Here is a 27598-nt window from a genome sequence, read left to right as displayed (position 1 = left end):
CTGGCAGATATTGAAATCTGAAATTTTCTTGGTACGCTGCGCGCCAGCCAATGGTGGCGCTCCCCGGAAATGGTCAAGCCCCCTGCCCCCCCACCCAGCGCCCCCACTGAAAACATCCTGGGTACGCCACTGAGCTCAACCCATTAAGTTATTCCATATATGCTATAAAACTATGTATTCCAATCATTTCAATACATGTCAATGTCATAGAACGGAACTTGTACAAAGTATTGACTTGGCATTGAATGTAATAATGGGTCCTCCTGGCAGTATTGTTTATCTGACCTGAATTTATAATGGCTAATTACTTCATAATCACGTTACATCGAGAGTGATTTTATTTTAAATAATCGAACAACAGATGTGTTAAGGCGTTACCTGTTTAAAGAGTTTGTACCATAAATAATTTTGAACATGTCGAGGAAATATGTATTCAGCGACGTCTTAAACTATCACAGGTTTTCGAAAACGCCTTGAGTAAACAAAATGCATCCTCATTGCATTCTTCAAGTTTTCTTCGACATCTTGTTTATTTACGCATTATATATGCACGATATGTAATGTCAGTTGACGTTCATATCCCACATAAGTGTGCATGATGCTAATGAGTGAAGAAAGATTTATTAAGCAATGCATTTGAAAGCAATGAGTATCAGTTGTGACATGATATCAAGATCATTCTCTGCATTATCTCTCCTTTCTTTTTCTTTTCTTTTTTACATTTTTACATTTTTTATTATTGATAAGATACAGCAATGTTTGGTGGCAGACAATCTAGCGCTTATCATAGGGAGGGAAAAATCCACACACTGTTAGTTGCACACCGAAAACACTATCTCAATATCATTTTCCTAACCCGAAAAAGTTGATTGATTGTATCACATAATGACTAGATAAACTTTCCATTTCTCCAGGAAGTGGATCACAGTAGGTGGTTTGTGATCCGATTAGGAACAATTCTTCTCTGAAAAGTGATATTTCCCTTATGTAACCTGTTTGTTGATTTATCATTGAAATTTGAAACATTTCGAACTTTTTGCTCAAAGCTGCCATATGTTCTTAATATTTAAAAAAAATGTTGACGAAATATTATTTCCCTCGGCTAAACGATTTACATAGTATAAAGAAAAACAAAGTTTTTCAGCTCCATTGCCAAGACGACATCATTTTCTACGCCGTTGCCAGATGTATTCACAAAATATCACAAAATTCGAGAAAGTTATAATCATCGCCATACAATTTGCTATGCAGGGATGTGGTTTTGAAATTAGGATACAGAACATTTTCAGAATTTTGCCAAGCAATCAACTTGAACCACCTGAATATCCTCTACAGCTTTGAAACAGTCATAGTATGTGTTTAAACCTCCTTCCGATACCATTCGAGGGTACGAACACTACCACCCTGCATGTTTACCGCGCGAGCGTTCACCCTTCGACAAAATGGAACAACCTTATGCCTACCGGCGCGAAAGTCGCGGAGATGTAACCCTCCCCACTTTTTCACATCTGACCATGTTGGTAATTTTGGTTTAGTTCCTTCGTGTTGAAACTTGCATGAATCATTGAGCTTTCTGCCTCTGAGGTAAGATATGAAGTAATCCATATTATTATAATATTCACGAGAGAAGCTATAATTCATGTCCTTCAAAGGAAGGAACCGTTTCATCGTTGGATCTACATCCATATCTGCACGAAGGAGCAAAGTCCATTGGACTTCCTCATCAGTTGGTAGATCCGCACCCTCCATCTCCGCTTGCCAGTTAAAGGTTTCCGTCAAGATGACAGCGTGGGGGTTCTCCTTGTTAAGGAGAGGTTCAAGTGTCCCCAGCACCGTTCCCACATGGTGGTAATCTATCAGATTGGATGTGAAAATACGATCAAATTGCGGACTGTCGGTCAGAAATGATTCAATGTTAAGAAAATCTTCGATGAAGGTCTTTATGATCAGTCGTTTCTCATTCATCATTTTCGTAGCTTTGATGACGCAATCAGTGGTGAAGGCATGACACATTTCGGTGACCGAGTCACAGTCGATGTGTTGAATCATATCAAGATAATCCCACATCTGAAACGGAATACAATCACATCTGACGCAGTATTGAAATACAAAATCATGAGGAATGGACTCCCCTGGTCGGAAACTCTCGCCCAGTTGACGACCAGTGAAGGTCGGGTTGCAATACCGCAAGGTGTTCCCTAGTCGTTTGTCTCCGGAAGCTATTACACCGTCTTCCATCCATTTGCGAATCGACGGTGCGTGTCGCTTCGGAACTTGTTCGATGTATCCATTGGTGCTTTCAACTGCTAAAGGGTCGAGGGCAAACATTACGTTCCTCTGATTTCTAATAAAATCACCAAAATGTGTCCATATCCCTACCTCGGGGTTCTTCCAGCCAAGCCATACTCCACGCAAAGTGTTGTAGGACCTCTCACTTACTTCAAGCACACCGTTCGTTCTCTTCTTCAAATGCATGGAGTCCATCTCGGTTAGATTTTTGAGGGAGTCTTGGAGGAGGGAATACTCTTCCTCAGAGAGAAGGAGAGACAGCCAAATAGACGAAATAATCGGAGCGGTGTCGTCTTTTGATGAACTAAACATGTAGAGAAGAAGGACATTTCTGGCCATGACGAACGGGTCAATATCATTCAAAACAAATTTCAAGCTACCAGTGAAGTTTACAGGGAGGGAATACACCGTCTGGATCATCTGACGTAGGTCACCGCAAGCAGGAATTAAAATGCTGAAGTCGGAAGTGATTTTATCATTGTTGCTAAGGTCAGCAGAAGACAAACTGCCCTTTCCTTCGTTACTTTCTAGATTTAGGAGATCATTAGCGAAAGAATTACTGAAGTAATAAGGAAAATCTTGAATATATATCAGCGATCGCAATGCTGTTTGCTTTACTCTTTCTTTCCAAATTTGACAAACAGGTTTATGCCGCTTCCAGTGTCGCTTCTGACAATCACCATTACAGTAATTAGTTGTCAAGCAATCAGCACACTAGAGAAGAAATTAGAAAAAGAAACTGTTGCTAACTCCATCCATAAAGTTTCGCTACATAAATCTGTTGAATTTGTTACTCAACTGTAGTTCTAAAATGAATTTGAAACGATGACTTGTATATTCATATGAAGACTATTAAATAAATAACCATGAACATTTCTACATATTTAGAATTAGACGTGAATAAACTTTCAATTACATACCAGCATAAACCCCTCGCCCTCATGTGATCTTGCTTCGTGTATAAATGTAATGACTGAAATTTCGGCAACAACCTGTGTGTAACTTACTTGATATTTAGCTCCAATGTTCTGACAATTTCCGCAAGGTTTGGTTGACCATGTAGGACATTCTACACTTTTATGACGTAGCTGGTCAGCTTCTTTGCACTTTTGACTGCAGTATTGAGCGATTTTACACGAATCACATATTACCATTCCTTTTCGTAACTTTAAGTTACACCTCCAGCAAAATCCTTCCTTCACGTCCATTGTTTGGGAAAATCTATTACGATAAAGACAATTTAAGAAGATTCTTTCAGGTAACAAGGGTTGCATACAAACGTCTATATATACTTAAACTATTTCAACAGCCGCTCGCAGTATGTTCAACTAGGTGATATCGTTCATTCCGATATTACTCATTGCAGTACTGGTGCCCCACAGGTGACAGTTCTAACACCATTTCTGTTTACTGTCTACACATCTGAAATTCGCTCAACACACCCTAACTGTACCTTAGTGAAATTTGCTGATGACACTGCCCATATTTGTTTGGTTTCTGATGGCAACCATAACATGTACCTTGAACAGATAAGCAGATTCGTAGACTATTGTGATGAAAACTATTTGGAATTAAATGTAACTAAAACCATAGAAACGGTTATTGATTTTAGAACTAGACATAAGGTATTAGCAAACGATGTGATAATATTAAAGGTAGTATTGTTGATAGAGTTAGTAGTTACAAATATTAGGGGTGATAATTGATGATAAATTAAGTTGGGGTGAACACATAGATTATCTTGAAAAACGGATAAAACCAAGATTATACTGCTTACGTAAGCTGAATTCTTTGAATATAAATCCAGATATTCTCGCCATCTTCTATAACTCCATTATCTGTAGTGTTTTGACCTATTTTATTACTTGCTGGGGAAGTAATGCGGGAGGTATCAGCATAAAGGTTCTGGATGTTGTTATTAAACGTGCTGGTAAAATTATTAGGGAAAGTCTTCCGTCAGTGCCCTCGGTCTACGAGAATTATGTACGAGACAAGCTGCTGTCCGTGTGGAAAGATCACAGTATTTGCACAATCATCTAACCAACCGTATCATTGCTCGTAGCGGTAGATTGAGGTCGCTGACGTCACACAAAAATAGACATCGTTCCTCGTTTATAGGCACTGCCATTAGTATTCACAACAAGAACTTCACGAGGTAGGGGGGGGGGTGGCCGTTAGTTACGCTTAGTTGCGCTGTCGGAGCTAGTTAGTGTATATATATTTTTAGACTGCATTTAACTATTGTATATTATCAATGTTTTTTTTGTATTTTGTATCATTCATTGTATCAATGTTCTTTGTATTTTGTATCATTCATTGTATTGCTCACCGCAGATAGGTAATTTCCTTCTGGGATTCAATAAAATTGACTTACTTACTTACTTAGGATTGTGATACAGACCCATAGCTAACCAAAAGCCCAAAAGTATATAACACATACGCTGATACTGGCGAGGCTGGTGCAGGGGTAGAAAAGTAATTAACATTTAAAGCCGAGGTAAAAAACCATATATTTGAATCCAATGAACGTGTGCCTCAGTTGCCAGGTTTATGTTTAGCTCAGTATGCACCATTTGACGTTTATGTTTCTGTAGTTCTGTTGTTCTGTTGTGAGGATTCTCCCAACCCTCCTTCCCTTACATGTAGAATCGGCTTCAGCGGCCACGTAGTTATAACCCCTTTTATGAAATTCTGGATCTGACAAGCCTGGAACTGAGTGATGGATATACGCTTATATCAAATATCCACGCTGAGCGTGTTAAATTATGCTGTGTATTTTTAATCATAATCTTGCAAAGAAAGGTCGTGCTTTCACTACACAATTAATTATTCAATCTTTCAGTTAATTATTACATGCAGGCATCCAACGCACGTTGTGAAGTACTTTAACTTAACAACAGTTATCGCTACGTGTGGGCTATCAAAGTATATGAACCTGAAAAATCATTGTTCATGCACAAAATGGCATAGTATGGTTGATACAGCACATCACGAAATATAACAAAATGACTATGGAACTCAGTCTTTGATGATACATGCATGGTTCAATTTCAAATCCCACCTTCGCCTGATTATCGAGAGAAACAAACAATTCAACTTACCTGAAACTATTCCAAACTTAAAATATTCAACCACAGAGCAGCAGTCTACTCGCAATTGTTCGATGCAATGGCCCGGTGTGAAGTAATTTGTCCGGTTTCCCTATTATGCAATTCCTGCAATGCATGCTGAATAAGTTAATTATGTGTACGGGGATTTCCGTCTGGTATTGCGACAGAATTGACAGAACAGGATCTAACTATACGCACGGGTGAACCTAGAATAGTTGGTACAAGGGGCGGATCCTTCTTTTGTCAAACCGTGAAGGGGAGGGGTCTACGGGTAGGAAGGGTCCCCTCCCCATTGAGAAACTTGTGCTTATGTAAGGTGGTTTAGGTGGCAAAAAATAATAATATTGGCAACGCTTTGAACTGCTTATATGGTCAACACGTGGCAAGGCACCCTCCAGAGCGGACCGCACTGGAGGTTGGAACTTGTGTTTCTAAAGTTATATCCAGTATTCCAAAGATCCCAAGACATAGCTTTATTAAATTGGATGAATCAGCACAATTCAGGAGTGGCTTCTACATGACACTATTGGGTGCATTCGTCCCATATTTCCCAGGGCGGAAGACACTGACAAAGAAAACAATAAATAAGATATAATTATAGAAAGTAATGGAAGAAAATGAAAACCGATTTGACGATATATAACAAGGATTCCTCTATGTGAATCAATCATGCACAATTACTACCATGGGCACAATTCGGTTTTTTTCAATAGCTTGTTAATCATCCTAGGAATTACCCGGTTTACAATAAAATAACTAAACGGTTAGCGAGCGAACTTGAACCGGGTTTATCGGGTGTGTAGGTCTGCGGTAGTGGCGCAGCAAGGAACAGTGCATCAATGGAAATGGGCTCGAAAGAAGAGTCCATATTTTATATTTGGCATCTCGGCTTTCTCTGGTGAGCACAAGGTTTCTTTTGAATTGAAATCTTTGTCGAATCGTCGTTATCATTAGTAAATTTGATTGTCTCTTTAGTACGTCAACTTCAGTGGATCGTCTTTAAAGACCAATTAGCTTTTTGGTACCGACTGAAGTGACTGGCTCAGATGCGTTTTAAAAATGAAAGCAATAAAGTGACAGTTGTTTTATAATTACAGCATCTAGTGACCCATTGTATACACTGTTATTGGCTGGGAGTATAGGGCTGCAGCATTTTCAGGTTTATATTTTTGGCCTCTGCTAGTGATTTTGAAGCAATACATGTCAGAAAGAGAAATTTGTTCTGTGGAATATATCTCAGAGCCTCACAATGTCCCGGGACGGAGCAGCGTTTCAGAGACTTCTTGTTCTCTCCTAGCCTCATGTTGTAAAGCGCGAAAATACATGTCACAGAGAGCAGTTAAGTTTCCTTTTAAGTTACCGGTTGGGTGCAGTAGTTGAATGTTCAGGATGAGCAGGTTGGATGCAATAGTTTGTAGATGTAAATGTAAATGAATGTAGTATAGAATGTTTATAGACAACTCTCCCCTCTCCCTTCTCCCCTCTCCCCTCTCCCCTCTCCCCTGTCCCCTGTCCCCTATCCCCTTTCCCCTCTCCCCTCTCCCCTCTCCCCTCTCAAAAACCATTGCTTGCAATATATATATTAATTTCATAGCATAATGCTTTAATTTTGTGAAACCAACCGTTCCAGTCCACCAAATATTATGTGGTTTTGAATAATTCTCAGATAATTTGGTAAAACCGGTTCAACTGGTGCAAATGTATCAACACTTTACTAATAAGCTGAGTCCTCTGCCCCTTCATTTCAACAGAGTTTCAGTATTTCAAGTTACGTATTGGCTTATGCAAGTATAGATTTACTGATGATTTAAATCAGCGGCGTAACGATGAGTCTGGGGGCCCCTGGGTCCAGGGAAGGAAGGACCCCGTGGCTGCTGCGGAGAATCAACAGATGTGCGGTGCGGAACATCACGAGCGCGGAGCGCGAAGTCCCAAAGGCGTGGGTCCAGGGACCACCTTAGGGCCCTGGAAGCTCTGGGGTTCTACAAGCTCTCTGGTGCAATGTAAGCCGTATATGGAACATTTCGTGGTGATTTTATCGACTGAGATTTTGGGGAAAATCTGCGTTCATAGACACATATTGGTCCGCCTTGTCTGTCATACTGTAAATATGTTGCAAAGCTAGAATACATTAAGAGATGAAAGGACAATAAGACCAAATGATTAATGTCCAACTAACATAAACATGTATATTTCCACCCGTGGCAAAATATAAGCAAAACGGTGAAATATATGACAAATTCGATTCACTGTATGATACGGAAACATACAAATCTACACACAAATATTAGGCATCGGCGATTTGACCGATAGCTGAGGAAAGCATCAGCCAAAGTAGTTCAAAATATGCCAAATTTGTGTCTTTTGGCCTAGATTTCGGCCAATGTCATGTGGCAACCCTGACCGAGAGCGAATTCATTGAAATTATAGAGGCGATATTTCGTTATAATATGTACCAGCTTAGCCTATCAAGTTCCAGTGTGTACCTCAGGCTCTTGAGTCAGTCGTGCGGAAAGGCGGACACGAGATTTGCAGTTGCAGGGGCATATGATTTATGACGAACGTATTCACGCACAGAAAAATATGTCCATTGTCTCGTTTATAGTTTCTTTTCCAACGAAAACGTGCCGCATCAAAAAAGAAAAGAAAAAAAGGGTACCCCTCTTCTAAGTTCTGAACATCAGTGCAGCGGGGGCCCCGTTTGGTCGGGGCCCCTGGGTTTGCCCCGTCCGAGCCCATAGACGTTACGCCGCTGATTTAAATGATTTAAATAATTACTACTTCATTAACCCTGTAAATGATCAGTTTAATCTAAGATGGATTATCTGCGGAGTACTAAGCATCATTTAGGGTTTTGTTATCCTGTGTTTTGACCTTGGTTGTGGGCGGTCCATCTGTCATAGTGGCTGAAAACAAAGATATGCAGCTGGTAGTTAATTTTTCAGTTATTGTTAGTGGTTTGCATTATTCGGTGTGATATATCCAATAATTTAATCTTTCAGAAGCATGTGCTGTGGAAGAGGTTCAGAGGTGTGAGAACGGGGGAAGGAAGGGGTCAACAAAGGGACAAATAGGGAATCAATCATGGATGTAAACAAACATACTCATCCTTTAAGTCTACATCACAAAGATGTTTTATTTTTAATTCCTTGAATGTTCTAAGACGTATTTATTTGTTGATATGGTGCATTCCTAAATCAGTATTTCTATCTCTCGTAAATGGCAAAGATTGTAACACACAGAACCGTAACCTTCCAATCGGACCCTGGTTCTCTCATACCGCACCCCAGTTATAACCCTGCCTATCCCCCACCCCAGTTATTATGCTGCCCATCCCCTACCCCAGTCATAACTATGCCAATCCCCACTCCAGTCATAACCCTGCCAATCCCCACCCCAGTTATAACCCTGCCCACCCCCACCCCAGTTATATCCCTGCCCATGCCCCACCCCAGTTATAACCCTGTCCATCCCCCACCCCAGTTATAACTCTGACCATCCCCCACCCCAGTTATAACCCTGCCCATCCCGAACCCCCAGTGTTGGTATACAGGTGTATCTGTTGTGATGTGGGAATAGTACTTGTTACATTGTAGTTAGAGACTATAGTAAACCCATAGTTAACCCTATCATTCTTTCTGTGTACTTTGTCCGAACAGTAAAACTGCTCTGCTCAAGAGTTTAAATGGAGTTATACTTTATGTGGATGTCTTAAAATTATCTTTTGTGAACATACATTGAACTGCAACAATGCCAAGAAGCTTTTGATTACATCTATTTGTGCCCAAATGTACGTGTACAGAAAATAACATTGATAATGACTCTGTTGGTGTTCTGCTTTACATAATATTGAGAGATAAATGATAGATATATTTATTTAAGAATAGCTTAAGGCACAATATATGATAGGCCAAGAGAACAGAGAAATTGATAGCTAGGAACGTTTCTGTGTATATTCTGGTTTTCAGGTAAAAATGTTTAATTGGTGAAAATGTTAGCTCCTTATTACATGCCTAAATGGTAATCCATTAGTTTACCATTATTAATATCCTAACCAAAGATATTTTATATTAAATTCTTATAAAGCACATCTTTGGATAATATGAACACAATTTGTCCTTGACAAATTTGTAATACATTGTTAACATCATTTGAGGGTCTAAAAGGCGTATGTTTGTCTACTGAGATTTGTGTTGCATCCGAGGAACTGGCCTGATGGTCTGTGTATTAGTCTAGGTAGCCAGCCACTTTAATTCATGTGCCTCCATGTTTAAAGTGTCATTTCTCAAAAATTTAAGTTATAGAAAAATCTAACCTGGACAGGTAACAGTTTCTTTCTTACTAAATGTTACTCTTCAATATTATTGCCATTACATATTAAATTGTGGTAAAAACTTTACTTTTAATCACAAATCATAAGATTACCTGAACATTCTCCAACTTTTTCCAGTATTTTAATAATCTTCAACAAAAGGGTAATTGAAATCGCTTTTCTTGTGCTCATTTTACAACAACAATTAATTACAAGTTTATTAATTTGATATTAATATTGCAACAACGTAGCCCTTTTGAATAATAAAAGTGGTTTTAATAACAAAATGGGATAAAGTCTTGGTTAAACGAAGATAAGAGCGAATAATTATAAAACGTAGCTGTCCTTTTGGTCTCATATAGTAATTTAAAATTGTTCTTGCAGACGTGTCCGTAATCAAAAATTACTACATAGCTCAACCCATTAAGTTATTTCATATATGATATAAAACTACGTATTCTAATCATTTACAATATATGTCAATGTCATAGAACGGAACTTGTACCAAGTATTGACTTGGCATTGTATGTAATAATACGTCCTCCTGGCAGCATGGTTTATCTGACCAGTCTTTATAATGGCTTAATTTCTTCATCATTACGTTACATTGAGAGTGATTGAGAGAGATGTGGTAAGGCGTTACCTATTTAAATAGTTTATACCATAAATAATTATGAACGTGACGAGGAACTATGTATTCAGCGACGTCTAAAACTATCACAGGTTTTCGAAAATGCCTTGAGTAAACAAAATGCATCCTCATTGCATTCTTCAAGTTTTCTTCGACATCTTGTTTATTTGCACGATATGTAATGTTAGTTGACGTTCATATCCCACATAAGTGTACATGATGCTAATGAGTGAGGAAAGATTTATTAAGCAATGAACTTGAAAGCAATAAGTAGCAGTTATGACACGATATCAAGATCATTCACTGCATTATCTTTCCTTTTTTCTTTTCTTTTTTATGTTTTTAATTTGTTGTGGTTGCTAAGATACAGCATTGCTTTGGTGGCAGACGATGTAACGCTTATATCCTACAAAGGAAGAATCTACACTTTGCTAGTTGCACACCGAGAACCTTATCTCAATATCATTTCCCTAACTCGAGAAAAAAGTAGATTGATTGTAACACATTATGACTGGATAAACTTTCCATTACTTCAGTAAGTGGATCACAGTAGATGTTCGTGATCCGATTTGAGATAATTCTTCTCTGAAAAGCGTCATTTTCCTTAAATAAGCTGTTCGTTGTGATATCATTGAAATATGAATCATTTCGAATGTTTCTCAACGCTGCCATTTGTTCTCAATATTTAAAAAGATATGTTTTCGACGAAATATTATTTCCCTCGGCTAAACGATTTACATAGTATAAAGAAAAACAACGTTTTTCAGCTCCATTGCCATGACGACATCATTTTCTACGCTGTTGCCAGATGTATTCACAAAATATCACAAAATTCGAGAAAGTTATGATCATCGCCATACAATTTGCTATGCAGGGATGTGGTTTTGAAATAAAGATACAGAACATTTTCAGAATTTTGTCAAGCAATCAACTTGAACCACCTGAATATCCTCTTCAGCTTTGACAGAGTAATAGTATGTGATTAAACCTCCTTCCGATACCATTCGAGGGTACGAACACTGCCACGCTGCATGCTTACCGCGCGAGCGTTCACCCTTCGGGAAAATGGAACAACCTTATGCCTACCGGCGCGAAAGTCGCGGAGGTGTAACCCTCCCCACTCTTTCACATCTGACCATGATGGTAATTTTGGTTTAGTTCCTTCGTATCGAAACTTGCCTGAATCATTGAGCTTTCTACCTCTGAGGTAAGATATGAAGTAATCCATATTATTATAATATTCACGATAGAAGCTATAATTCCTGTTCTCCATAGGGAAGAACCGTTTCCACGTTGGATCTACATCCAATGCTGCACGAATGAGCAAACTCGATTGGACTTTCTCATCAGTTGGTAGATCCGCACCATCCATCTCCAAATGCCAATTCAAGGTTTCCGTCAAGATGACAGCATGGGGGTTCTCCTTGTTAAGGAGGGGCTCAAGTGTCCCCAGCACCGTTCCCACATGGTGGTAATCTATCAGATTGGATGTGAAAATACGATCAAATTGCGGACTGTCGGTCAGAAATGATTCAATGTTAAGAAAATCTTCGATGAAGGTCTTTATGATCAGTCGTTTCTCATTCATCATTTTCGTAGCTTTGATGACGCAATCAGTGGTGAAGGCATGACACATTTCGGTGACCGAGTCACAGTCGATGTGTTGAATCATATCAAGATAATCCCACATCTGAAACGGAATACAATCACATCTGACGCAGTATGTAAATACAAAATCATGAGGAATGGACTCCCCTGGTCGGAAAGTCTTGCTCGGTAGACGACCAGTGAAGGTCGGGTTGGAATACTGCCATGTCGTCCCTAATCGTTTATCTCCGGAAGCTATTATACCGTCTTCCATCCATTTGCGAATCGACGGTGCGTGTCGCTTCGGAACTTGATCGATGTATCCATTGGTGCTCTCCAATGCTATAGGGTCGCGGTAAAAGATAAGATTCCTCTGCTGTCTAATAATGAATCCAACTTTTGTCCATATCCCTGCCTCAATGTTCTTCCAGCCAAGCCATACTCCACGCAAAGTGTTGTAGGACCTCTCACTTACTTCAAGCACACCGTTCGTTCTCTGTTTCAGTTGCATGGAGTCCATCTCGATGAGACTTTTGAGGGAGTCTTGGAGGAGGGAATACTCTTCCTCAGAGAGAAGGACAGACAGCCAAATAGACGAAATAATCGGAGCGGTGTCGTCTATTGATGAACTAAACATGTACAGAAGAAGGATATTTCTGGCCATGGCGAACGGGTCAATATCATTCAAAACAAACTTCAGGTTACCAGTGAAGTTTTCAGGGAGGGAATACACCGTCTTGATCATCTGACGAAGGTCACCGCAAGCAGGAAGTAAAATGCTAAAGTCGGAAGCAAACTTTTCACTTTTGCTAAGGTCAGCAGATGACGAACTGCCCTTCCCTTCGTTACTTTCTAGATTTAAGAGGTCGTTAGCGAAAGAATTACTGAAGTAATAAGGAAAATCTTCAAAGTATTTCAGCGGTCGCAATGCTGTTTGCTTTACTCTTTTTTTCCAAATTTGACAAACAGGTTTGTGCCGTTTCCAGTGTCGCTTCTGACAATCACCATTACAGTAATTCGTTGTCAAGCAGCCAGCACACTAGAGAAGAAATTATAAAAAAAGAAACTGTAGCTAACAAGAATCATAATCGTATAGTGCAATACTTCTCCTAGTCCTTTACATCAGTCTCTCAGCAACAAAGGAAGTAAGAAATCATAACACACTCCTAACTCCCAACCGAACTAAGGCCGAGTCAAAACGTTTCGCTATATAAATCTGCTGATTTTGTTACTCAAGTGAAGTTCTAAAATTACTTTAAAGCGATGACCCACATATTCATGTGAAGACGATGTACTTGTTAAATGAATAACCATACACTTTTCTACATATTTATATGTGTCAACTTTCAGTAACATACCCGCAAAACCCCCTCGCCCCTCCTGTGACCTTGCTTCGTGTATAATGTAATGTTCGAAATTTCGGGAGCAACCAGTGTGTAACTTACTTGATATTTAGCTCCAATTTTCTGACAATGTCCGCACGTTTTGGTTGACCATGTAGGACATTCTACACTTTTATGACGTAGGTGGTCAGCTTCTTTGCACTTTTGACTGCAGTATTGAGCGATTTTACACGAATCGCATATTACCATTCCTATTCGTAATTTTAAGTTACACCTCCAGCAAAATCCTTCCTTCACGTCCATTGTTTGAGAAAAGCTATTATGATAAACAAAATTTAAGAAGAATCTTTCGGGAAATTGTGTTGCATGCAAACGTCTATATATACTTAGGGTTGTGAAACAGACCCATATCTTGCCAAAAATTCAAAAGTAGAGCGCATACGCTGAACCTGGGGGCGGCTTGGCAGGGGAGTCAAGTACTTAACATTTAAAGCCGAGGTAAGAAACTATTTTTGAATCCAATATACTTGTGCTTTAGTGGCCAGGTCTATGTTTACTCAGTATGCACCATTTGGCAGTTATTTTTCTGTTGTCCTGTTGTGAGGATTCTCCCAACCCTCCTTCCCTTACACGTGGAATCGGCTTCAGCGACAATATAGTTATAACCCCTTTTTATGAAATTCTGGATCTGACCAGCCTGGAACTGAGTGATGGATATACGCTTATTTCAAATATCTATGTGAGCGTGTTAAACTATGCTGTACATTTATGATCATAATCATGCAGATTAAGGTCGTGCTTCATCCGTTTCACTACACAATTAATTATTCAATATTTCAGTTAATTATTACATGCAAGCATCCAACGCACGTTGTAAAAAACTTCAACTCACCACAGTTAACGCTACGCGTGAGCTATCAAAGTACATGAACCTGAAATATCGTTGTTCATACACAAAAAGGCATAGTATTGTTGAAACAGCACATCACGAAAATTAACATATGGACTATGGAACTCACGTCATGCATGGTTCAATTTCAAATCCTACCTTCGCCTGCTGATATATTTACTATCGTCGTGAAGTGGAGGTTTTTTGTACGTAAAACCAACAGATAAACATCGAATCTTAAGGAGCTTGAATATAAACAAATAATTCTACTTACCTGAAACTATTCCAGACTCAAAATATTAAACACAGAGCAGTCTACTCGCGATTGTTCGATGCAAGGCTAGGTGTGAAGTAAGCTGTCCCGTCTCTCTGGTATGCAATGCCTGTAATTTCTGTAATCCTGTGCATGCTCACGAAGTTAATTATGTCTACGGGGATTTCCGTCTGGTATTGCAACATGCGACAGAATTGACAGGTCAGGGTTTAAGTATACGCAGTGGCGTACCTAGAATAGTCGGCATCCGGGCGGCGAATTTTTTTTTCCCAAACAGGTTCTCAATTGTGTATAAATAGTCGCTCATGATTGGTCGGAAAAGTTACGTCATAACAATGAAACCCTTCACTTCGAGGTTATCAAAATGTCTGCATCCATTCGTTGCAACGAAGATATACCCGTTCAAAATTACCCGCAACTTTTCGTAAATATATGTAGATGTGTTTGGAATTGGTTTAGACATAATGAGCACACTAGTATTGTATGATCTACTTTGATCGAAGATTTCTGTGAAGGCATTTATCGATAACATCGCACAGTGAGAGTTTCGTACAGGGGTACATAACACATGCGATATAGGCCTATATGTATTATAACTGTGTACACAGTGCAGTGACGGAAATACATCATACTGTAGCATGGTGGGCTCATAATTGACGCACTTAAGGATTTGATCAACGATTTCTATCAAGGAAAAATCAAAATCACTCAACTACATGTGTTTTTCATATGTGTGGTTCCTCAGAAATGTAATGATCTCAATATATTTATTGTTCTGTGCATATGCAACGTACAATTGAGCAGAACTTGACCACAAAATGTCTGCCGTGTCAAGTTCTTTCATACCCCTAAATCGACACATTCGTCGATAAGCTAACTGTAGTGAAGGCTTTAGTATACATCCATTGACTTTAGATGCTGTTTGTTGTACTTTGAGCCTCTAAGCTTAGACAGATCAGGTCCCAGAGAGTAGTGTTGTCCATGATATTGAGGAAATGTTGGTTATTTTTAGGGACAGAACCCTGTGCAATATTTCCAAATGCCCAAAAACTGAACGTACAAAACCGGGGGGAATTCGGGTGTTAAAAGCTTAAAAATTCCACAATTTGGTCAGCAAATAGCTGAATGGATTCAAACTCATGAAATATGTAATTCTGCTTGACTGCAAAAAGTTTAGGTGGCCTGCTCTATCGTTGCTAGTAATACTTGAAGGTGCGTCAATTACGGGGGTGCGTCAATTATGAAGCCTTGACTATACACTAAACTGTTTTGCGTATATTCATTCAAGGCTGAACTCGCGTCGTGAAGTTCATTTTGGTGTAGGCCTATACCCATTCCACGAAACGAATTCCGATTTCAATAGAACGGCTGACGAATCTTGGATGGCGTAAACACGAAACCGATAGAATGTAGCGTATGTATCATAAGTAAGGTCAACATGTTATCCAAGCATTAAAAGTAAAAGTCAGGGCGTTTGCAGGGAAACCGCGTAACAAGACTTTAGGTGTCAGTGTGTAACTCAGTGTATGTCTTCGAACTATCAAGCGTTTGATGCTGACGTCACGAGCAATCTGATTGGCTGAAAACTCCGCAATTGAGAACCTGTTTGGGAAAAAAAAAATTCGCATCCGGGCGGATCCTTCCTCTGTCACCCCGTGCAGGGGTAGCCAGCCGTCTTGGGGGAGGCTCTAAGTGGAAAAATTTGTGTATATGTAAGGTGGCTTGGATGCAAAATGGTGCTATCTCTGGAAAGGCTTTGAACTGATTATATATTCAAAACGTGGCAAGGCACCCTCCGGGCGGCCGCATGCTTAGTATATAGCATTAACAAAGAAAACAAGAAATAAGATATAATTGTTAAAAAAGTAATGGAAAAAAACTTAGAATGAAAACCGATTTGACGATATGTAACAAGTATTCCTCTATATGAATCAATCATGCTCACGTACTATCATGTACGTTCGCACACTTCGGTGTTTCAATAGCCAGGTTAGAAAATAAAATAACCCAACGATTAGCGGGCAAAATTGAGTCGGGTTTATCGGGTGTGTAAGCCTGCGGGAGTGGCTTAGCAAGCAGCAGTGTATCAATGGAAATGGGGTACGGAACAAGAGTCCATATTGTTATATTTGGCACTTCTAGATGCCCGGATATGGCTGGCACTCTCGGGCATTCTATGTTGAGGACAATAATTTCTTTTGGATTCCCATCTTCGTCGAATAGTCTGTATATCGTGACTGAATTTGATCGTTTTCGTTAGTACGTCAACTTCAGTGGATCGTGTACTGGTAGTGTACTGTAGACCAATTAGTTCTTTTGGGTACCGACTGAATTGACTGGCCCAGCTGCGTTTTAAAAACTTGAAACCAATAAAGGGATTATTTGTTTTATAATTACAGCTGTAGATACCCATTGTGTACACTGTTATTGGCTGGGAGTATAGGGCTGCAGCACTTTCAGGTATATATTCTTGGCCTCTGCTAGTGATTTTGAACCAAATCAATACATGTCAGAAAGAGACACCCTGTTCTGTGGTATCTCAGAGCCTCACAGTGGGTGCATGGGCAAAGCAACGTTTCGGAGATTTCTTGTTCTCTCATGGCCTCAGGTTATAAAGCACGAAACTACATGTCAGGCACAGCAGTTAAATTTCTCCAGAATGGATTCTAAGCCCTGGTGGGGGCTCCAGCTGTGAAGTTTTCACATGTTTAATTCAAGACAAAATATACATTTTGAGAGAAGAATAAAACATAAAGATATAATGCATCTAATTCGAAAGAAATAAATTTAAAACAAGATCTGTAGTAGACCTTTTTAAAACATGAGCTTCAATCCAGGTAGAATTTCTTTTCTATACTGTCTCGCGTACGGGATACACGAGAAGAATCTATACGAAAACTAAGTTAAGTCAAACCAGTGCTGTCAATGCCAATTGAAAGTGGGTGGTGGGTCGGTGGGGGCCATCATTCATATTTCAACCCTGTTACAAAGTTCAACTTTTCATCTGGTGGTCGAGCAGATCAGAATAAAACATTAATAACTACTAATCTTATGTAGCATTACGTGTTTGAGCTCTCGTTATGAGATGCACAAGTCATTATGAGCCTGAATGATATGCCAAGCGCCTATACGAGTCAGTAACTAAACCTGGGTGGGGGTGGGGGACATTAGATATTGTGTCCCCGCCCTTCAGAAAGTGGGGCGTATCCCCTGCCCCTCGCCCCATGTTTGACGCCCCTGAGTCGAACTGAGGGTTACTCTCCGTTTATTGCTTACGTATTGTGTGTCTGCTTCCTACAACCACTGTTCTCCCTCTGCCCTCTTATCTTAGCATTTTAACTGCACATACAAAACAGATGCAAAAGAGACATTGAAATCCTGCATAAGTACAAAGTAAGCAGACAATTGCATGGCAAGAGGTATATATTATAGGTGAATGGCTGTAGATGCAACATGAAACATTACTTTCAATTTTTGAGAAATGACCTTGTAAACATCTGACACTAATCAATAAAGTGGTAGAATACTTAGTCTAGCATAGAGACAATTAGGCTACACAAAACTAAAAGGGAAACATAGTGCTTATGGTCTCAAATATCATAATAAAGCTGTGCATTTCAAAGGGGGGGGGGGAGAAATGATGTTGAAATAATACAATACTGTGGTATGTTCAGGGAAAAATACAATACATGTTGACTGCATTCACACCTTGTAATGCCAAATTCTTAACACAGTACAGTTGGGTCCATTTATGCGATGCATTTGAGTACATTATTTAAATTTATCTGACGGTATAATGATTTTACTTTATTACTGACGAGTTTCCTTATGTATTGGGGATTAACACGCCAGTTTTATTCGTTCAGTGTAGAATTTTGATGGTTTTAGTCGGCGGCCCGTGTAGCTCTGAAATAAGTCAAATAACAGTAAATCAGAAACCAGAAACAGGTTGGTGATGCTTAATCTAAAAATAAATGTGCGAAAGGCCTAACAGAAATATATATACAACAGAATGGAAAACAAATAACGTATCGAGAACGGATACATAACATGTAGAGAACTGGAATGAACGTATGAAACGGAGATAATATAATGGGGAACAGAAAAGGAACGCTGTGGGAACGGAACCGGACCTTATAGGTAACGGAAATAGAACGTATATGGTATACCGTATACGGATACATAACAGGGGAATGGGAGCGGACCTTATAGGTAACGGAAATAAAACGTATAGTCATCATATAAGTCATTATAGACTTCCGGAGAGCGAACAAGATAGTGCCCGAACCTGTGGTCATTGACAGTAAGACAGTGGATAGGGTAACTGAGTACAAATATTTGGGTGTAGTTATGGATGATCAGCTAAAGTGGGATGCACATGTTGAGTATGTTGCCAAACGTTTGAAACCAAGAATGTATTGCTTGAGGAAATTAGTCTCTTTTGACGTGAACCAGAACATTTTATCCATTTTTTACAACTCTATTATTAGTAGTGTTTGGTCATACTGCATAACTTCCTGGGTTGGTAACATAAATAAGACATCCAAGAAAGTCTTAGATGATACTGTTAAACGGGCAGGTAGGGCTGTTGGGAAACGCTTGCCAATGGTTGACGAGGTCTTTGATAGTCGGGTTGATGATAAGCTTCATTCAGTTCTCAAGGATATCGATCACCCTCTCCACGCGCCATTAAATAATTGTATCATCCCTCGTAGTGGGAGGATGAGACCTCCGAAGACTCATACTAATCGTTACCCCTCATCTTTCATGGGAAAAGCTGTTAGAATTTTTAATGCATCTTTTAATCGCTAATCTCTTGCCTTTGTCTTTCCTTCTTTCATTGGGTTCTTATCATATTTATCGTTTGTGATTTGTTTATACTTTCTATTCCTTGCCATTCTGTGAGCTTCGGCCCATCTGTTCCCGTTCCTTGTTATTAGCATTTCTTATGCTTTTATTGTCCTACTGTTTGTTCTCTTATTGTTGTATAGTATCGTTTTTATATCTTACTGTTTTATCTGCAAGCATGTAATTTCCCTATCGGATGCAATAAAGTTTATCTTATCTTATCTTATAGGGTACGGATACGAGGAATGGAATGGAAGCGGACATGATAGGTAACGGAAATAGAACGTATAGGGTACGGATACATAACATGTAGAGGAATGGAATGGAAGCGGACATGAAAGGTAACGGAAATAGAACGTATAGGGTACGGATACATAACATGGAGAGGAATGGAATGGAAGCGGACATGAAAGGTAACGGAAATAGAAAGTATAGGGTACGGATACATAACATGGAGAGGAATGGAATGGAAGCGGACATGATAGGTAACGGAAATAGAACGTATAGGGTACGGATACATAACATGGGGAGGAATGGAATGGAAGCGGACATGATAGGTAACGGAAATAGAATGTATAGGGTACGGATACATAACATGTAGAGGAATGGAATGGAAGCGGACATGAAAGGTAACGGAAATAGAAAGTATAGGGTACGGATGCATAACATGTAGAAGAATGGAATGGAAGCGGACATGATAGGTAACGGAAATAGAACGTATAGGGTACTGATACATAACATGGAGAGGAATGGAATGGAAGCGGACATGATAGGTAACGGAAATAGAACGTATAGGGTACGGATACATAACATGGAGAGGAATGGAATAGAAGCGGACATGATAGGTAACGGAAATAGAACGTATAGGGTACGGATACATAACATGTAGAGGAATGGAATGGAAGCGTACGGATACATAACGTGTAGAGGAATGGAATGGAAGCGGACATTATAGGTAACCGAAATAGAACGTGTAGGGTACGGATACATAACATGGAGAGGAATGGAATGTAAGCGGACATGATAGGCCTATAGGTAACGGAAATAGAATGTACAAGGAACTGAAGCAGAACTAATATGGAACGGGAGCAGAAGTTACAGCGAACACTCGTAAAACGAAGAAAGAAAATGAACCATTAAAATATATAGTTATTGTTAAATGTTCCGTTAAGTATTCTTTACATGTGCAGAAAGTTCTGTCTATCATAGAAACAGAGGAACTACCGTTGGTATTAGTTAGATTATTATATCGAAGGCTGCACGCTGCTCAATAACATATTCAAGCGCTGGGTAAGTAGATGGGTATTGTCCTTTCCATAAATGAATGGAAAATATTTCCTTCGATGACAATTATATAGTCCTGCCAGTGGGTTGTATAGTCGTGGTAATGCCTCCATGGTACTCACTGCATGAGCCACTAATTTGCGAGACAATCAAACCCGGATCACCCCGTCATGGCCTGTTGTGGTAATGCCTTGTAAGTCTTAAAGCGACGGTAAAACTTCACCTCTACGATGAAGATTCCGGGACAAAGGTTGGAACTGCAAGGACACATCGGTTGTAATTATGTAAATCAATCAAAAGAAGAAGGAAGATTTTGATATAAGTCGCCGGGTCATGCACGATCAGCATACTGTTACGGATTCAATATTTACCGTGGAAGGTTATCTAATGGCTCCCTACAGACAACGGTTGGACGGGAGTAACATACAAGTAACCGGCGACGTCATCAATGGACAGTGAGTTTGAATGATATTACTATTGGGTGACGACATTTGTCGTTACACACCAGTTGCGCTTTGGAGGTGTTCAAAGACATGTGATTTCATGTACAGATGCTCTTATAAATCGCGGTTCGGTGTTAGAGATTAGTGTGTGTGTTTACAAAGGAGTTCCATCTTCTCGATACCATTCAAGGATACGGTTACTTCCACGACATCTGGAAACAGTCCGGGCGTTTACCCTTCGGCAAAGTGGTACAACCTTATTTCTACCTGAGCGAAAGTCACGAAGATTAAGTTTACTCCAATTTCTCAAATCCAACCATGTTGGAGGTTTTCTCCTCAACTGCCCAGAATAGGGTACCTCTGGTTCATGGATCCTTCTAGCTCGTAGATAAGTTACAAAATATATCATGTTATTGTAGAATTCTCGCATTATGCTAACTGTGTTACCCCTTGCATCGGCGAGTATACTTTGCACGAGTGAATCCCTCCTATTTCGAAGAAGTAATTCGTATCTAGTGTGTGGATCAGTAGGAAGGTCTGCATCCTTCTCCAAACAACCGTACCAATTAATTGTCTCAGTAAGAAGAACGGCGTGTGGATTATCATTACTCAGAAGGGGTTCCAACGTCTCCAACACGACAGATATTTTGTGGTAGTCAATTAAATTTGAGGCAAATATGCGGTCGAATTGAGCATTGCGGGGTAAAAGCGGTTGAAGTCTCAAGAAGTCTGAAATATTAATTCCCAACTTCATCCTTCTTTGCTTGATCATGTTCGTTGTTATGGTAACACATTTGGTGGTAAACGCATGACACATTTCTGTGACGGAGTCACAGTCTTCGTTCTTGATCATGTCTAGATAGTCCCACATCTGGAATGGGACGCAATCATCATTGACACAGTAATTAAATGTTATATCTGAAGGAATTTTGGTTCCTGCAAAGAAACTTTGTCCAACTTTCCGACCGGTGAATGTGCAGTTGTAATAGGGTAGTATGTCTTTTTGGGTTTCCTTTGCCATTATAACGCCATCAGAGAACCATTTATCAATGGATGCAGCGTGACGCCTTGGCACTTGGCCTACGTATGACTTAACACTGGATCTTGATTCCTCGTCTTGTGGAACCATATTTTGTCTCTCTTCTTCCAACTTGATACAATCCTTACTGCCTTTATGACACTGCAGTTTTCCCCATCTCATCCAAACTTCACGCATTGCGTTGTATGAATGCGCGCTGACATCAACTACATCGCTCGTGCTTTCCTTGAACCGAGTGGCGTCCATCTCTATGAGTCTATGGAGCGATGCACGGAGGAGGGTGTACTCTTCCTCAGAGAGGTGGAGTGATAACCAGATGGATGCAATCTTTGGAGCGATGACCTCGGTAGATGAACTTATCATATAGAGTAGCAGGACATTTCTGGCCATGACGAACGGGTCAATATCATTCAAAACAAACTTCAGACTACCAGTGAAGTTTACAGGGAGTGAATACACCGTCTGGATCATCTGACGTAGGTCACCGCAAGCAGGAAGTAAAATGCTGTAATCTTGTTGGGCGGACTCTAAATCATTTTTGTCTTTCATTTCGTTACTCTCCAAGTTCAAGAGGTCATTCGCAAATGAATTACTAAAATAAAACGGATAGTCCTGCGTGCTGGATAATAGCAGTATGGATGCGAGTTTCTTGGCTTTTTTCTTCCACTTGACGCAATCACGCTTGTGGCTCTCCCAGTGTAACTTTTGGCAAGTATCATTGCAGTACATGATCGATAAACACCCACAGCACTGTTAAAGAAATAGGAAGATCAAAGATTTGCTGCAATCCTAGAACAACAACAAGCTCTTACAATTGTTCAATAACACTGCTAGGAATAAACGTCACGAGAACGAATGATTAGTTTGTACATTGAATATTCAGATCCTCCATGCATTCATACGGATGGAGCTTTATTGTTATTCCACACATTAACAGAGTACGTTAATTTAGCCTATTTAATGCATTGTGTATCACTAGAAAAGCTGATTGACATATTCTCAGTTGAATAACGAACACGTCCAAATCCTGAGCTGACAATCTCTTACGTCTGTATAAATAAAACTTGTTTGGGGGAGACGAGCAGCCCAATTGTGACGAGCATCCAAACATCTTTTATGAGTGCAAATCGCGTTTTATTTTCTCGGCAATTGCAATGATTGTCGCAAATGTGTCTATTCTGACAACCGTCCGAACTTATTAGTCACCCACGTACATGAAGCCATTTATATGTTAAATCGCAATCTTCGTTTGGCTTTAAACAGAAAAAGATAAAAAGCATGTAACATGCGAAACAATACCAACCTCAAATAGTGCTCCGATTTTCTTACAACTTCCACATGGTTTGGCCGACCAATTAGGGCATTCTACACTCTCATGTCGAACCTTGTCGTTATCGAGGCAATCTGTACTGCAATACTCAGCTGTCACACAAGAGGTACATTTCTTCGGCGCACCCCGTAAAGATTGATTACATCGCCAACAGTAGCCTTTTTTAACATCCATAATGGTTCCACAAATAACAAACAACTAGTGTTGGAAGCTAAAATGAAAAATGGTACATTAGGTGAATGTATTTGAATTAATAAACCTGTGACATCCATTTAGAAAACTGAATAAAAATGAGCCGAAAGTATTAAACATCGGTTCTATGCATAACTAAAGTTAAGCCGGTGACTAATTTTAAATTTGCCTCATATATTTGGCAGTTTTTATCAATCTTGCGACAAGCGAGTCAAGAAGGTGATGTTATACCGAGAACATGTTGTTTACAATGTTTTCTGTTTCTTTAAAATATGATTTCTTGTGTTTTAAAATAAATGTATTTGAGGTAAAGGAGTAAATCAAATGCACCACGACAACTACTTATGATCGTCAGTCGGGGTGGGGTGGGGTGGAGATGGGGGGAGCATGGCGCAGTCTGGGTATTTTGACATTTTGTAAAGGAAGAAAAGAAAACGCTACTACGGGTGTAACGTCTTTCCTTTTTTTAATCTGACACAAAGTATGTATTAGAGCTACATCAATAGACCTATAACTTATAACTTATAATATGTGTCAGAATGCATCACTTTCGGCCTAATTTTCTTCTCTCTGAGCGAGGGGGCACCACTCAACCGCCAACACAGTAGATAGCTACAATGACGCAAGGGCAACACCCCTTCCAGTATCGTTCGCCTCTGCAGGCCATCCCGTAATAGTGCAGGTCCCTACTTTAATCAGTCGGGCACATTTATTATTATTTATTATTGCAACCCTCCGTTTTGAGCTACTTTTAAAACCTTAATTTTGGTCTAAATATGTCTCAGAATTCACCGCTTGAATTCGAACTTTCTAATCCGTTTCTGAAAGTTGACTCTTGTTATACATGAAAGTTGGCGTCAATGACAGAACGGCAGCACTCTTTCGTTTTTAATGTACTTTATTTACATTTGCGCCTAGCATATAAAGATTCAAGTTACTACCTAACTCAGTCGGAGGAATTGTGGAGTTTATTATAATTAATTAATGAAAACAATTGTATTGTACTTAGAGTTACATGTATAGACATCCATTCTTGACGTTTATAACTTATTTACAACCAATTCTGAGGGCGGACCCCTACACCCTCTTTAAAGGGGTCGACCACAATGTCCCACGTGCAGCTCCCTCCCTTTATTTAATAAAAGCTCCATTCACCTCTGGCCTTTCCCAAAATCCACCCCCATTGAAGTTAATCAGTCGGGGATATTTTGACTCCCCTCCCCCTCCTCCACTTTTGAAATCCTGTGTACGCTAATGAATATGGTAATTATGTAAGAATGAATGTATTACCTTCCAGTATTCTGAAATGGACTCCAAGCTGTCAGTCAAGAATTCAGACCTGTAACTATGAGTTGTATTTGTGGTTCTTCTTCTTTCAATATGATTATATATAGATACAGTCATTGTACACCTATAGTTAATTTTAGAGCCGATGTTTTCCGTGCTGATGTTGCAATAAAGATAAATAAATGCACGTATGCCCTATCTATCACAATGCAAACATTAGCTTGCTGCAGGAACATAGTTACGAAGATGCAGTGTGATAATAATATACACTGACTGCAGCATTCAGTATCCATAGGAGTTTACTGTTTACTATCTGTCACAAGTTGGCTATAGGAGAAAAAATTAAGAATTGTTTAATAGCACCATACGTCCTTTCCTTCTTAAACAAAACATATCTTTCAATAAAAGAAAAGAAAAATCTAATGCGGTGAATTTCTTCACCGTATCTATCTCATCAGGTTTTCTTTTTGAGTTTTTAGTCTTGCACATTTTGTGAAGTTTCTGATTAGTAGTAAAGACCATAATAGAGGGAGACAGTCAAATTAGAGGGAGACTTTCAAGCTAGCAGAGAGAAATGAAGGATGTTAACGCTGTAAGCGTTGCGCTGAAAGACCACAATCCTTAGTGTGCAGCGCCATCATAAGACGGCTGAAGACACATGGTGATTTTTGTGGTCTGTTTAGTGCGCAACCAATGCCATTTGAAGATCATTAAATGCGTCATTCTAATGCCCACAATTTTTTAAATACCCCAGAGCTTTCGGGAAACCACCAATGATCCCACCCTGGCGTTGCCTCTTGACCCCAACAGGGTCCTAAGGCCCTCGGGGAGCGCTTGGGTCATTCCATTATGAAGCCCCCCCCCATGAATATGTTGCGCTCCCAGAAATAAAAGTAGCTACACCCCTGGAAAATAATAATAGAAACCGTTCAGACAGTACAAGCTCAAAGGAAAGAAGAACAATGAATCACAGATGATCGTGTTTGTACAATATATCGACTATGTTGATTCAATATAATTCAGTATTTCACAATTAAATTTAGACCATGATATCGGGACGATCATCTTAACCCCCCCCCCCTCCCACTCCCGGATCGACAGGGCTGGGTATGCCCTTGTATGTGTGCATGTTGTATACATTATTATATTGTTATTTTATTATTTTTTATTATTATTATTATTTAGGACTGACATATCAATGCAGGGAGCAAACAGAACCAAACATGAAGTTTCATAGATGTGAGTGCGCCAACAACTACAGTTTCCTTATCATACATAGCTCCAAATGTTAATTTAATTTTGGGTAAGCGCGCTCTACTAGTAAACTTTTCCCCTCTCCCCTCTCCCTCTCCCCTCTCCCCATCTTGTGCAAAATCATGGTTTGCAATATATGATAATTTCATAGCATAATGCTTTAATACCTTATGCAAAAGTTGGAAGGTAAAAATGGTTATCCAATGTTGACTCACTAACATGTGTAAATTTTGTGAAACCACCCCGTTCGTGTCCACCAAAAATTATGTGGTTTTGAATAATTCTCAGATAATATGGTAAAACCGGTTCAACTGGTGCAGAAGTATCAACACTTTACTAATAAGCTTAGTCCTCTGCCCCTTCATTTCAACAGAGTTTCATTAGTTCCAAGTTAAGTATTGGCTTGTGCAAGTATAGATTTACTGTAAATGATTTAAATAATAACTACTTCATGAAAGAGGCCATGACACGTAAAATCCAACTAATCAAGAGTAACTTCCTCTGAATCTATGAGAAAATCTATGTACAAAACCATCCTCATCACCTTGAAAACCTCAAGGACTAATTAGAAATTAACGTTTTAATATTCGCATCCGAAAATAGATATCTGAAAATGCGATTTCAAAACAAGACAATGATGATGTCATGTTAGGAACACAAGTGCCAAGCCCAGGCACGTACCGGATGCGCGACGATCTTACCGTCACACATACATGCACATTTACACTGAGAGAACAACCACTGTATTACGATATATCGCTGGAAATTTCAAGTTTGTTTTACAACATGTTGTAAAAATTATCCGAGAGAAATGCCGGTCCGTTGTGTTGTTGGGGGCTGCACAAATGTCATAACCCATGCAATATGCCTTCATCGATGGCCGAAGGACGAAAAAAAAAACACGGCGATTATGACCAAGTTAGTGCACAACACCAGCGCCGATTCACTGGAACTGGCCAGTATACAGCTCCGTATGTAGCGAACACTTCACGGAAGCATCCCTTCTTTTTTTTTATGAAATAACACAAATGGGCTTTAACGGGTCGACATAAACGAGTCGTTCTCCTGTAAAGTATTCCACATTAAAAACTCCGAAGACCAGATTAGAGAACAGGAAACCTCTAATGGGAAAGTGGCGATCCTTGTACATGTATATGAATACATAGCCAACACACTGTACATATGGGTTGTAAGTCACCGTAACACAACGCACAATACGGTTTAGGGTGTTCCGCGAATTCCAACAACACATGCACAAAATGGACTGGATTTTGTTTTTAAATGCTTCGTTAATAAATTCTTAGCACGTTGTATGTTCCTTGCAATAGTTCCGAGCGGGTTTGTTCTTCGATCTGTTGTGGAGCTTCAATTTCGGCTCGTTTAACAGGCTCGAACTGATACGGTTCTAACACCTCAGGTCCACCCTCAACGTTCGGTTCAATATTGGCATGATCATCGCCTTCACTCTCTGCTTCGAATATGAGAA

At 39.6% G+C, this 27598-nt stretch overlaps 3 protein-coding genes across 7 annotated transcripts in view; all 3 read right to left on the bottom strand.

The window, feature by feature from the left end:
* Nucleotides 1–25029, bottom strand: part of LOC139974557 (uncharacterized) — a 71725-nt gene extending 46696 nt beyond the window's left edge. The window contains exons 1-3 of one of the 3 annotated variants that reach the window (XM_071981782.1): nt 24862–25027; nt 23353–23590; nt 17678–22799 (exon numbers count right to left, since the gene is read on the bottom strand). In XM_071981782.1, the coding sequence (XP_071837883.1) occupies nt 21165–22799; nt 23353–23553 (1836 nt within the window). In that variant the 5' untranslated portion in view covers nt 23554–23590; nt 24862–25027 and the 3' untranslated portion in view covers nt 17678–21164. Of the gene's footprint in view, nt 1–17674; nt 22800–23352; nt 23591–24861 lie in introns of those variants that run through there. The other 2 variants (XM_071981784.1, XM_071981781.1) reach the window with 2 other exon arrangements.
* LOC139974555 (uncharacterized) lies at nt 105–14551 on the bottom strand. Of its 3 annotated transcripts, none has more exons than XM_071981774.1 (3): nt 14436–14551; nt 3297–3510; nt 105–3003 (listed from the first exon to the last, which is right to left on the bottom strand). In XM_071981774.1, exons 2-3 carry the CDS (start codon nt 3495–3497, stop codon nt 1360–1362), a joined length of 1845 nt encoding a protein of 614 aa, XP_071837875.1. In that variant the 5' UTR covers nt 3498–3510; nt 14436–14551; the 3' UTR covers nt 105–1359. The 3 variants fall into 3 exon arrangements, with proteins under 3 accessions (XP_071837875.1, XP_071837873.1, XP_071837872.1); XM_071981772.1 differs by lacking the exon at nt 14436–14551 and adding an exon at nt 5391–5950; XM_071981771.1 differs by lacking the exon at nt 14436–14551 and having other exon boundaries at nt 3297–3950.
* Nucleotides 8918–14218, bottom strand: LOC139974561 (uncharacterized). The gene is made up of 3 exons (XM_071981790.1): nt 14165–14218; nt 13375–13588; nt 8918–12968 (listed from the first exon to the last, which is right to left on the bottom strand). Exons 2-3 carry the CDS (start codon nt 13573–13575, stop codon nt 11325–11327), a joined length of 1845 nt encoding a protein of 614 aa, XP_071837891.1. The 5' UTR covers nt 13576–13588; nt 14165–14218; the 3' UTR covers nt 8918–11324.
* Nucleotides 25030–27598: the final 2569 nt, after the last annotated feature.

This window comes from Apostichopus japonicus, chromosome 9 (genome assembly GCF_037975245.1).
Source record: "Apostichopus japonicus isolate 1M-3 chromosome 9, ASM3797524v1, whole genome shotgun sequence".
Lineage (NCBI taxonomy): Eukaryota > Metazoa > Echinodermata > Holothuroidea > Aspidochirotida > Stichopodidae > Apostichopus > Apostichopus japonicus.
The sequence above is the reverse complement of the archived record's forward strand: the minus strand, read 5'-3'. Positions and strand labels throughout refer to the sequence as shown.